General features: G+C 34.4%; 1 protein-coding gene across 1 annotated transcript in view; it reads left to right on the forward strand.

Moving 5' to 3' along the window:
- Positions 1-12,526, forward strand: part of ROBO2 (roundabout guidance receptor 2) — a 600,254-nt gene that overhangs the window by 423,727 nt on the left and 164,001 nt on the right. The window contains exon 6 of the mRNA XM_042998321.1: positions 8,251-8,389. Within this exon, the coding sequence (XP_042854255.1) occupies positions 8,251-8,389 (139 nt within the window). The remainder of the gene's footprint in view (positions 1-8,250; positions 8,390-12,526) is intronic.

Genomic DNA, 12,526 nt, shown 5'->3' on the forward strand with positions numbered 1-12,526 from the left:
TCCTTCCAATACACACTCGCACAAACACACACACGCACACACATACACACACACAGTCCTCATCTTTGAACTTAACTACAAGCCTGTTTTATCTTTTCTTCTGGGATTTATTTCTATATTTCTAAATATATCCTTATTCTGCAGTTTTATACATTATTTTGGCTTCCTATTTGGAAGATGATGATTTGACCCATTTATATCCCCTTCTCTACCTTCTCACCTCTACTTCCCCTTCTTTCTTTCCTTCAGTAGATAGACTTTAGAAACATGGGTTGTATTAAGATTCCGAATTTGAGTGATTAGAACCATGTAAATATGGACTGTGAGCAAATGTTACACTATTATGATGGCATTTCTTTTCTGGCACTTATTTGTTCTTCAAATTAACAATAAAGCCATTTTTTCCTTTTAGTTATGTTTGTCTACCCCTGTCATGAACTCTTGAAATCTCTAACAGAACATTTAAAATCCTCTAAATTCTACTTAGCTCTTAAGTTCGTCTTTGCTACTGCCTTCCTGGAGGCCTTAGACTTCCTGCCAATCTAACTAGGCTGGATGCTGTTCAGATCTACTCCAGAATTTCATCCTGACATTTACTCCCCTTTTCTCTCATGCTGGATTTCCTGTTTGTTGCATCCTGTATTTGTTTCTTTCCTGGTTAACTCCTATATCAGAACAGTGTTTCTCTCCTGCTTTCTATTTGACTGGAGCCTAGAATAAATTTCAGGGTAAAAAGCATGTATTCGATCTGAAACTTAATTGATACTATGACTGGTTATAAAATGTAGTTAAACAAAACAAAAACAAAAAACTTTGCCTATAATACTAAAATCTCTCCTCCAAAATCATTCAGCTTTACTGTTGCTTTGGGAAGTCTACTGTGCTTCTGACTCCTATGTGATCTTTCTTTCTTTCCTTTGTTCTTTCTTTCTTTCTTTCTTTTTCTTTCTTTCTTTCTTTCCTCTTTCCAGTTTTAGTGCTATATCATTATTCCAGTGTTCTAAAATGTTTCAATACTATGCCTTGTTTGCCACTTTTTTTCCCTTTACTTGGTGAACAATTTCAATCTGAAAATTACTAAACAATTTAGTGAATTATCCTTTCCCATAATTTTTATTCAGTTTATATGTCAAATATATATTTACTAATTAGATGTGAAACCTCCCAGGTCTTTCTTTTCTCTCATTCTTCCTCATTTATCATATTCTGTTCTTGTTTCATGGATAGTTTAAATTCTCTTGTGTCACAGGATTTTAATAACTTTTTTTTTTCAAATAAAACTTTCTTGTGATGCTTCCTGCTTCATTTTTTTCTGACTCCCTCCCCACTTCCTTTTCTCCCTTGTTCTGTCTTTTACACTGGAGGCTTTCTTCAAATAGCAAGTGATCTACTGTTGTTCATTCATATTTAATAGCTGCTCACTAAAAAGACTATTGGAAACTCTGTGTCAACTGATGGCTTTCACTGTACAATGATCAGATTGGGAAGTAGCCATTTGTTGGCAATGAGGACAGAATTTAGGGCTGTTGATGTTGATTTTCAGTTATTAGATTAGAGATTTTAGGTGGTGGCCTGACTGTATTTGAGATACCAGTAGGCAAAGGTATTAGAGAAGATACCTTAGAGCCAAACCATAAGAAATATCTAAGTTTTGTTGATGTACTCTGGCCTTCACTTAAGAATTCCAAATATAAGTCTATTAAAATTAAGACTATTATTGAAAGCTATCTTTTAAATAATATTTTCTTGCAAACTTTAAAACAGCAAAACATTTCTTATTCATTTTCTCATTTAACAAACATCCCCTGAGCACCTCCCATGTGCCAAACCCTGTTTAAATGATTTAATATAGTGGTAAGATGAATAGACCTTTTACATCACATTATCAACAATAACATGAAACTTTGCCTCCAAGATATGGTGAGAGAAGCATTTTTTCCCCTCTGAAAACATTTACCTATGTTTGTCTTTACTTCACAGGATGACTTCTCTCAGACAAAGAAAATTCTTGGCAAGAAAAAAAATTAATGCAGCCAGGATTTATTTAATCACATTCAGACAGACTGATCATTATCATCCAGTCTGTTTTGGAAGGGCACAATAATTCACATTCAATGGCTATCATAACCCTCTCCCCTCATGCATACCCAGTAAAATAAAAAGAGACATACTAATGCTAGCCATCTGACTTCCCAGGTTAATAGACACTATAGCTTGGCAAGTACTTCCAGGTCAGCTGAAGTTAAGATAAGGTTTACAAGCAGTGGTTACCTCTCCTGTCCTTTTATTTCATGCCTTTGGTCTTATAGGACCTAAAGGACTTACCTATGTGATTATTGCTGTAACACCAGTTTCATAATGTCAAGCAAAGATTATTTAAAAAATTGTTAAGATTATCCTAGTAAGAGCTGTCATGACACAGCCATTGCCAATTTTACAGCCATATTCAATGCAGTTGAAAAGAGAAACTTGTTCAGTGGGGATTTAATTTCTTTCACTGTAGCATGTAAATAAGAAACTTAAGAGATATTATGCAACCCCATTTCAGATTTATTGTAATTTGTATTATTTTGAACATTTTGTTTTCTCAACACTATTGGCATAACTACAGTGAGACTTGGCATTTGATTTTATTATAGCCACACACAGTTGGATTTTCCAGAATGCCAATTTGAAACTAAATTGACCTGACTACTTGAGAGCTGTACTTTACATAGTACCACACTGCCAAACAACACTACTGTCTCAAGAGAGATTAACCTTGTAAGCAAGTTATGCAGGTGATTCAAATCCAGTTAATCTCACATAAAAAAAAAATGTTAATTGCATTGGCAAAGACATTGCCTTTGATCACTCCAAGGCTATATAATTAGGGATCAGGCCATTCAGAGGGACTCTAATCTAATTGATAAGCAGTTAAGAAACAGCCCTTGAGATTTTTCCCGAGTTTTCAATATGTGATCAGACATAAGGTGATAACATGGAAAAATCAGTGACCTTATTTACATGCCTCAAAATTAATTTTTCTCATTATTTAGTAGTTCAGGATGTTTCATATATATTTATTTTGATTGTGCAAAGTTTCATGGGGTACAAACTCCTGGGGCATTAATGGGTATCAAATGGGATTACTTACCAATTTACCATCTAATCCTTATAACTTTACATTTATTTGCAGATCATTTTGACATAAAACAGCAAATCCCAAGACATTTCCTTATAATTTTTATAATTTGTGTCTGAAAGCACACCTTTTGTTTGGCTTAGAATAATAGTAGTCACTGCAAAGGCAAAGCCTTTAAAAATATGTTTTCTGCCTGTACAACTTCTTTAGTCTTCAATATTCATGTTTCTGATTCTCAGATTTTTCTGGAAATAAAGTCTAGTTAAGGAAACTGGAAAATGATTCTTACAAAAAATATATTTCCATTTAATAAATGTTAGGCAAACCTACAGTTTTTAACATACCATTTTTTGTAGGCAGTTAAATTGTAGTAGAAGGTGATTTTATTATAATTAGCAGAAAACAATTAGAATAATGAATAATACAATTTAGGGATAATTACTGTAATGGGCACTACGGATATTCCCAGAATAATACTTTAAAAGTTGTGACCAAACTCCAATGTATTAGTAAATGTCAGTGTCACTTTGTTGGAAGGTGTAACCTAAGTTACTCCAGTATAAAACCCATCTTGATGTCTCCTATATGTGCAAATGACTTTTATTTGCATTGTCTTTTCTCTTTCCTGTCAATTGAATTACATTTCCATCATGAGCCAATTCTAGACTTCCAAAAATTTTATACCACATACTCTCCTGTGGTTATTTAGTTGCTAGGCAACTAGACTCTGCTTGAGGGCAGAAGGGAATAGAAAAAGTTCATTGCAAAGTTGTCCACCCCTGCTGGGTTCATCAGAACAGCAGCAGGGGATCCTATCTCTCCCTTCTTCTTGAATTATAAATCAGGTTCTTCCACGTGTCTCCATATAAAACAGTGGGGCTTAGAACATGTATGAAAGCCATAAAACCCTCAAGGATCCTGATGCTGTCCCCTGGATAAAGAGACAACTTTAGTTTTAGTAATTATAGTTTCAGAATAAGTCTAATGTAAAGTTTATCCTTTGGGTTAATTGCATTCATATGTTGCAATTTTGTGGCAGGTAGTATGTTAAAGAAAGCATACAAAATCTTTGCCTGAAAATATTCATGTGTATTTTAATGGAACTAGTCTCACATACTGTTATACAATTTATTTTATAGTTAGCATCATGTCATGAAAATTTTCCATGTTAGATAGATAGATGATAGATAGATAGATAGATAGATAGATGATAGATAGATGATAGATAGAAATAGCTTTAAGATTCCAGTGACTTACTAATTTTGCAGTGTATGAATTTGTCACATTTTTTCTAAAAGCTCCCATTTTCTAATACTGTCAACATTACTACATTGATCCTATGTAGTTCTTATTTTTTGTTGCAATTATCGATTATCAAAATTGTTATTCTATTCTCCAGTACGCACACTTTTCTTTCTTTTTCTTATTGATTACTAATGTTGGCATGTCCATCATGTTCCTGATTTTAATAGGCATGATTTTAGCATTACTTTTAAAGTTTATTTATTTATTTTGAGAGAGACAGAAAGAGTGTGAGTTGGGGAGGGACAGAGAAAGAGGGAGAATCTCAAGCACGCTCCATGCCATCAGCAGAGAGTCCATGTGGGGCTCGAATTCACAAAACCATGAGATCATGACCTGAGATGAAGCAAGAGTCCAATGCTTAACCGACTGAGCCACCCTGGTACCCCTGGCATACTAGTTTTAAAAAGAGGTTTTGATTTAATTTCTGATAAAATATCTTCACCATGCTTAAGTTTCTTTTGATTCCCTTTTTATTTTTTATTTTTATTTTTTGAAATTCAAGAGCTTTTCTATATCTAGGTATGATCACGTTTACTTTTTCTTTTTCCCTTCTATTTTGTAAGTAGCCTCCTTTATCTTCTTAAATAAGAATGCATTTAACTTCGGGGCACCTAGGTGGCTCAATTGGTTAAGCGTCAGACTTCGGCTTAGGTCATGATCTCAGTTTGTGGATTCGAGCCCGTGTTGGGCTCTGTGCTGATAGCTCAGAGCCCGGAGCCTGCTTCTGATTCTGTGTGTGCCTCTGTCTCTGCCCCTCCCCTGCTCATACTCTGTCTCCGTCTCTCAAAAATAAATAATGTAAAAAAAAAAAAAAAAAAAAAAAAAAAAAGAATGCATTTAACTTCAAGTAACAGAAACCTGCTCAGCAATGGCTTAAGCATAGGTGTTCATTTTTCCCCTGTCTAGCATTTCTGTGATGAAATGATCTACACACACATAGACATACACACCCCATATCCATGCTTTACCTGCCAATCTGTTCCAATCTGCTAAATGGAAACTTGAGAATCCTTTTAGACTTTTCTTCTTCAATATCCACTTCTGATTGATCACCCAGTTTTGATACCTTTTCATTCTGCCCCTTTTCCATATCCATAGAACCATCGTGTCAGCCAAAGCTGAAGTAATTTCTTATAAAATCCATTTGACCTAATTCACTGCTTCATGTTTCTCTTCTAGTTCATCTTTCACATATCTGCCAACACAATCTTTTTCACATGTTTATTTAAAATGTTGCTTCTGTACTTAAAACACTTCAACATCTCTCTATCACTCTTAGGGCAGAACTCACATTCCTTGACATGGCCTGAAAGGCCCTTCATGGTCTTGCCATTCACTATCTGACTGGCTTCATTTCCTACCACTTTTCTTTTTTTGTTGTTTTTTTTTTTTTAATTTTTAAAAAATTTTTGTCAATGTTTATTTATTTTTGAGAGAGAGACAGAGCGCAAGTAGGGGAGAAACAGCAGTAGAGGGAGACATAGAATCTGAAGGAGGCTCTAGGCTCTAAGCTATCAGCACAGAGCCCCTGACGGGGCTTGAACTCACTAACTGTGAGATCATGCCCTGAGCTGAAGTAGGAAGCTTAACCAACTGAGCCACCCAAGTGCCCATCCCACCACTTTTCTGATGAAACCAAGCTGCTGGCTGTTCACCAGCTACTAAGCTCAAAGCCTGACATAGGAAAAGCTGTGTTAATATGTGCTAAATGGAAGAGTGGGTGAGGGAATGACTTCTGTCCATATACGAGGTTGTAGCACAATACGCTCATTAAAATCAAAGGGGGCAGGAAAATTCCTCATTTCTCAATCTCAAGTGACATCAACAGTGGCTTAGCTGTCTTTTAATATTGGGTATTTCAGTTTTAGATGAATCGAATGAACATCCCTGAGTGATTGCAAAGAAAACAAGTCAATCCTGCTTTCTGGGCTAATGATTCATTTTTGCTATTAACATTCTAAGCACTCATATGAAGATACTATACTGATCCTGTTGCCTATTTGCCGCCAGAAACAGTAGCTCAGTATCAACTAGCCAGTGCTAAAATAGTTGTTGGAAGCATGTAGTGTCCAAGGTTCAAAAGAATAATACGAAATGACTGCATCCAACATGCAGATTTGTTCTGTCTTTGGGCAGGGGTGGGGTGGGGAACACTTAACTGTTAATTGATTCTGACTACCTAAAATCTAATTAGGAGCAACTTTTTTTTTCCCCCTTCCAAGTTCTTATGCTTTATTTCTAAATTCTTCATTAAAAAAACCTCTCCATGAGAATTTCTATTTGCCTGTTTTATGGCTTGGGATTTTGGGGTCTCAGAGTGCAGGTACTTAATGCTTAATATGCAGGTCACTGTTTTAGAGAAAATTTTGATCCTTACTGTCAACTTCACGGTGGAGAGATGGAGTTGTCTTCCTTCTGAATGCCAATGATTGTTGACTTTAATGAAATAAAATATGTCTATTGCAACTTACACATTTATTTTATAAATCTAGATCTTATTTAGTCAATAAAATTATGTACTTCCATCCTATATTCTTAATATATGCTACTTGAAGTGATTGATTTTCTTTAAAGATTTTTTTTTCTAAATATGTTTCAATTTTTTTTATGCCACTATTGACATTTTTAAATTGGGTTTGAAACTAAAGTCTTAAGTGACTAAATATGACCATATGGCCAGACAAATTGTGTCAATTCCCAATGGATTTCATCTTTCTTTTCCTTGATTTCTCTTTCTACTTCAATAAGTAGAACTATTGGACTGCCTATGATTTGGAGACATGTGCTAATGAAATCTTAAGTGGTAATGTGTCCTGTATCAGACCATTATCAAAAAGGGAAGAAACTAGACAAGAAATTCAGGTGTTTAGAGATTTGTAAAACTGCTGTTTGTTTTATATTTCTCTTAGATGGTAAAATTTTCATGGACAGGGATTTATTTTTCCCTAGCTATATGTAGAGGAGTGGAAAATGCAAATTAAGGGTGATAGGTGCAAATTAACAAGAAGAAGTAAAGGATGGGAAAACTGAACCTGAACACTAGAGAAATAAAGAAACATAAAAGTTAAGTAAAGAAAAAATGGGTAAATCTGTGAAACACTGAGGAGAAGATAATTGAAGTGGCCTTAGAAAATTATGTATGACAGTAGTTTACAATAATTAATAATAATGGTGATTTTGTTTAAGAAAAAAATCAGATTGACAGCTTTTATATTTAAGAAAAATTAAATCGGGTTGATAGCCCTCCATACACGAGGTGAAAACATATGTGGAAGTATTGAGTCTTTGTGAAATGATAGCCTGAGTGGGAAAATTTAAATAACAGCATGTGCGAGAGCACAACTTTTTGTGTGTATTCACTGTAGCGTTCTTTTTTCTTTTTTTTTTTTTTGTCTTATTTCCAGTTAGTTAATGCTAGCATTCTTGATGGAACATTAATATTGGTTTCCTTTTTGATAGTTTCCATCAGTTTCAACTTTTAGTTTTCTCACTCAGCTATTGGGGTAGATTAAAGTAATCGTTTTTATATCTTTCCGTGTTTCTGTGGAATGCGCTGTTCAGATTTTTTGTGATAGGATTTTCCATAGCTCAGGAATTCACTGAAGAATCAATTTTATTCCCAAAAGATTATATGATCTTATATACAAACCGTAGCTACTTCTGTGTTCCAAAATATTTTATTTTATTCAATTGCATTGGATTAATAAGGTCTTATCAAGATATAGTTGAGATACAGAGTTTTTTTTGATAATGTTCTTAAGACATGCACAGCATTGATTTCATTTTACCACTGTTCCTTTTTTTTTTTTTTTTTTCCTAAGAACGACCCACATTTCTCAGGAGGCCAATTAACCAGGTGGTGCTGGAGGAAGAAGCTGTAGAATTTCGTTGTCAGGTCCAGGGAGATCCTCAACCAACTGTGCGGTGGAAAAAGGATGATGCAGACTTGCCAAGAGGAAGGTAAGAACTTTTTCCATACAGTTGGAAAATCATTAGATAACCACTGAATAATTAGGAGGGAAAAAAAATTCCTGATTTTACCATCAGACATGCATATCTTGGTGTATTATTTCCAGACATCTGATTTTTACATATGCAAGCCATGTATCTGCTGTTTAATATACTGAAGTCCTACAAGCTTTTAATTGCTCTTTCACTGAATTTTCACGTAAATGCCTGATTCTCCACTTCATCTCCTGCCCCCAAATATCAAAGTTTCTGGAGGTGGCCCCTCCTAGGTCTGCTATTCTGCTCCTAGTGAACTCTTGACTATTTATCCTAATTCCTCCAACTACTGTTCTGTTGGCATGATGCTTCAGCCCACACTGGATGCTGTTTGCCTTCCTAGTGATGTCCAGAGCATCACTCACCAAAGGCTGCTGAGTCTAGCTGACTTCAAGGTCTGGAGTAAAGGAGAGGTTTTGTGCAACACAACACTGAAAATGCAGCAAGTCCTGGATATCACTATCCGCAGAGGGAATTTCTCACTTAGGGACTGCCTGTCACTTTCTCACTTTCCATGTCTTCATGGAGACCTGTTTTTTCCATCTAATCTTCCTATCACCAAACTCCTTAACCTAGTCACTCAACTTTCATGGGTAAGTCCAAACATGCTTGTTATCTTTTTATAAAAATACACTTAACATTTTTGCTGTCTAGATTTTTCTGAGACCTTGCCCTTTATGACCAAATAAATCATTCAAGTATTTTTTTTATTTGTTTCCCCATATAATGAGCAAGTTTAGCTTTAAGATTAGTTTTGCCTTACTCCTAGTGTTACCTTCTGAAACTATGGCCATCAGCCATCAAACCGACTACAATCATCTGAATAAGATTTGACATCCTGCCTTTTTTGTAATTTTTTCCTAAAAAAAAAAAGAGAGAAATTTGGTTTCATTCAACTGACTGAAATTAAACTTGCTTACACAGACATCGGTTGCCTTTTATCTGCTTTCACCAGCAACCACTGTGGATACTTTCCTGAATTTATGCATTTATTTCAAAATCTTGATTTATTTATCATTATTTCTCTGATACTGTATTTTCTGAAGTCATATGATCAACAGCCCTGGTCTCAAATGGACCAAACATTTTTAACACTCAATGAGACCTTCTTTGCAATCTATAGAAATAAAAGAAGTAAATATTTTAATTTGGTTAACTTTTTAGCCTGTATCGTAGGGAAAGTTACTTCTATGTCACTTTGCTGTTAGACATCTAGTTTTAAAGGAGTGTTGTTACAGGAGTTTGTGAATGTGAAGTTCCTCAAGTCTTCTCAGTGTTGAAGTAGGTTAAAATGCAAGAAAAGTTGATGGAGCTGAGAGCAGTTAATGTGTAATTTTTAAATGTTGATGTAAGATTGAGAGATGAATTATATAGTAAAATTTAGCCTAGTGTACACAAAGGTTAATTTTCAGTTACTGGGGGTAAATATACTCATCCATTAAACACAAACAAACTAACAAAAACTTTTTTTTGGAATATTTTCAGGTTTATAGAAAAGTTACAAAAATAATATGGAGAATTCCCATATACTTGACATTCAGTTTTCCCTATTATTAACATTTTACATTACTAGGAAACATTTATTACTCTGAATGAACAAATGGTAATACATAATGATTATAGTTTATACATTGTTTTGATTTCACCAGTTTTCTCATTAATGTCTTCCTTCTGCTCCAGTCTCCAATCGAGGGTATTTATTTAGTTGGATATTATAGAATATTGCATTTGCTTGTCATATTTCCCCAGTCTTTCATTGTTTTCATGACCTTGACAGCCTGAAGGGGTACTGGCAGGTACCCCAAACTGGGATTTGTTTCATGTTTTCTCATGGTTAGACTGGATTTGTGGGGTGTTAGGAAGAAATCCACAGAGAATGCCATTTTTTTGTCACATGATGTCAGAGGTTAATGATGTCTATATAACATCCCTCATGATTCTGCCATTTTTAATCATTAAACAAGATCCAGTTCAAAAAAGTTTCAAAAATAGAAAGTAGTAAGGGTGTGTTGCATTTTAATGGCTCTATGTCTCTGAATTGAGGTAAAATAAAACTTAATCAAGCCCAGTTTAATTTGTTCCCAAATTTCTCTAGGTGTTAGGTCATAAGCCTGACACCTTTAGTTGCTATAATATTCTCCAATCTTACCAAATTCATTTGCTTCAAAGTTCAAATAATACACAAAAATCAAACAATACTATTAATACTACATGTTTAGAATGGATGATATAAAGACCTCTAAAGGTGAGGTTGAGATTTTGAGAAATCTTACTTCCATTAACTTTCCTTAAAACATTTTCATAGGTTTCTGGCCTCTTTATTCTTCTATTACTGGCATGATACTACTACAGTGCTTTGTGTGACCAGCTTAATATTTTTAAAGTATTAAGCAAATGGAAATGCTGTATAAGCTTTCAACTGTACATTAGAAAGGCTTAAAGTAAGGATCAGCGCAATACAGAAATTGAGGTCAATATTTTTATCATGATAGAAACGAGGTACTATTTCATGAGTTCTCAATCTTTAAATGGTATTTCAAAGAAGCTTATTCATTCTTAGATTTGTAGGCATTAGCATAAGCTTCACTTGTGCATAATAAGGGGGAAATAGACCTCTTTACTTGGTGAGGAATAACAGTAATGACTTTTAACCAACCATAGCCTAAATCAACAACATTGATTCTATTACATTATTTAAGTCTCAGACTAGGGAGATGGCCATTGTTCTTGTGTAAGCAATTGTGTGAAGTGGTGTGGAGGATGACATTTCTTTGGCTTAACATTTAATGCCATTTGAATAAGGTTTGTGTAGTGGTTCATGCTTAACACATTTATAGTAAAGCTTTGTAGGGCAGCTGCATAGCCTGTAATTACTACGTAAGTAATATGTGACTATTTTTCTTTTGGAGACAAGAAAAGCTTTTCAATTCAAGTATAAATTTATGAAATGCTGTGATAGCTATTTAAACCTTCAGCACAGAAGAAGATATCTGTGCCAAACTTGCAGTAACCAGAGATGAATTAGGGGAGCATTTTTGTTTCCTTTACTTTGAAAATTTATTTTTAGTAGACTTATATACCTCTTTCTTTGATTTAGCCTTGAAATTCCTGATCTTTCTCAGTACCTATCTTTAATAAAATTAAATTGTACCCTTGGTGAGTTGGTATTTTTTTTGATTTGATGAGTATTTTGGTGAGGTGGGAAAAGTAGCATTTCCTAAGGCTATCAATACTTTCACATACCAATATGGAAATGAAGTGGGTAGAGGGAACAAAACAGGAGATGAGGGGAAAGACTTTTTTTTGTTATTTGTAATGATTATTTATTTATTTTAAACTTTATTTATTTTCTTTTATTTTTGAGAGAGAGAGAGAGAGAGAGAGAGAGAGAGAGAGAGAGAGAACAAGAAGGGGAGGGGCAGAGAGAGAGAAAGGAGAGAAAATCCCAAGCAGGTTCTGTGCTCTGCTCTGAGCCTGATTCAGGGCTTGATCTCATGACCCTGAGATCATGACCTGAGCCACAATCAACAGTTGGACACTTAACCGACTGAGCTACCCAGGTACTGGTATAATGATTTTTTTTTTTTAAATATAGGTTTTGTTAAAGCATAATTTAAATTGTAAAAGTTACGCTTTCAGATTTACCTACATTTATTAAGTGCCTCCGATATTTTTAATGCTCATTAGTCTGTAAAAAAATTATATTTAAGCAAAATAAATATAGTTATTGATTGTTTATTTTTTTTATTTTATGTTAACCAGATGAGTGATATAGAAAAGTATTTACATACATTAAAGAAACTCAGGCCTAAAGTAATCCTAGTTTCTTCCTTGGGTAGTATATTTTTTTTTTACAGGCAAACCTAGACCTTTTTGCTGATTAATACTCTCTTGATGACCAGGTGCCTTCACTACATCTTTCCATAAAGTGTTTCATGTGATAAAAGTTGCCAGTATTTTAATTCTGTGATTATGTTTCATCTGTGCTATGTTCCATCTTATCGTAGGGATGTTATATATTTTTGTTATACCAAAATAAAAAATAAATATAATATGCATTATATGCTGAAGCTTTATGAAAATACTGTGTTC

This window comes from Panthera tigris, chromosome C2, assembly GCF_018350195.1.
Source record: "Panthera tigris isolate Pti1 chromosome C2, P.tigris_Pti1_mat1.1, whole genome shotgun sequence".
Lineage (NCBI taxonomy): Eukaryota > Metazoa > Chordata > Mammalia > Carnivora > Felidae > Panthera > Panthera tigris.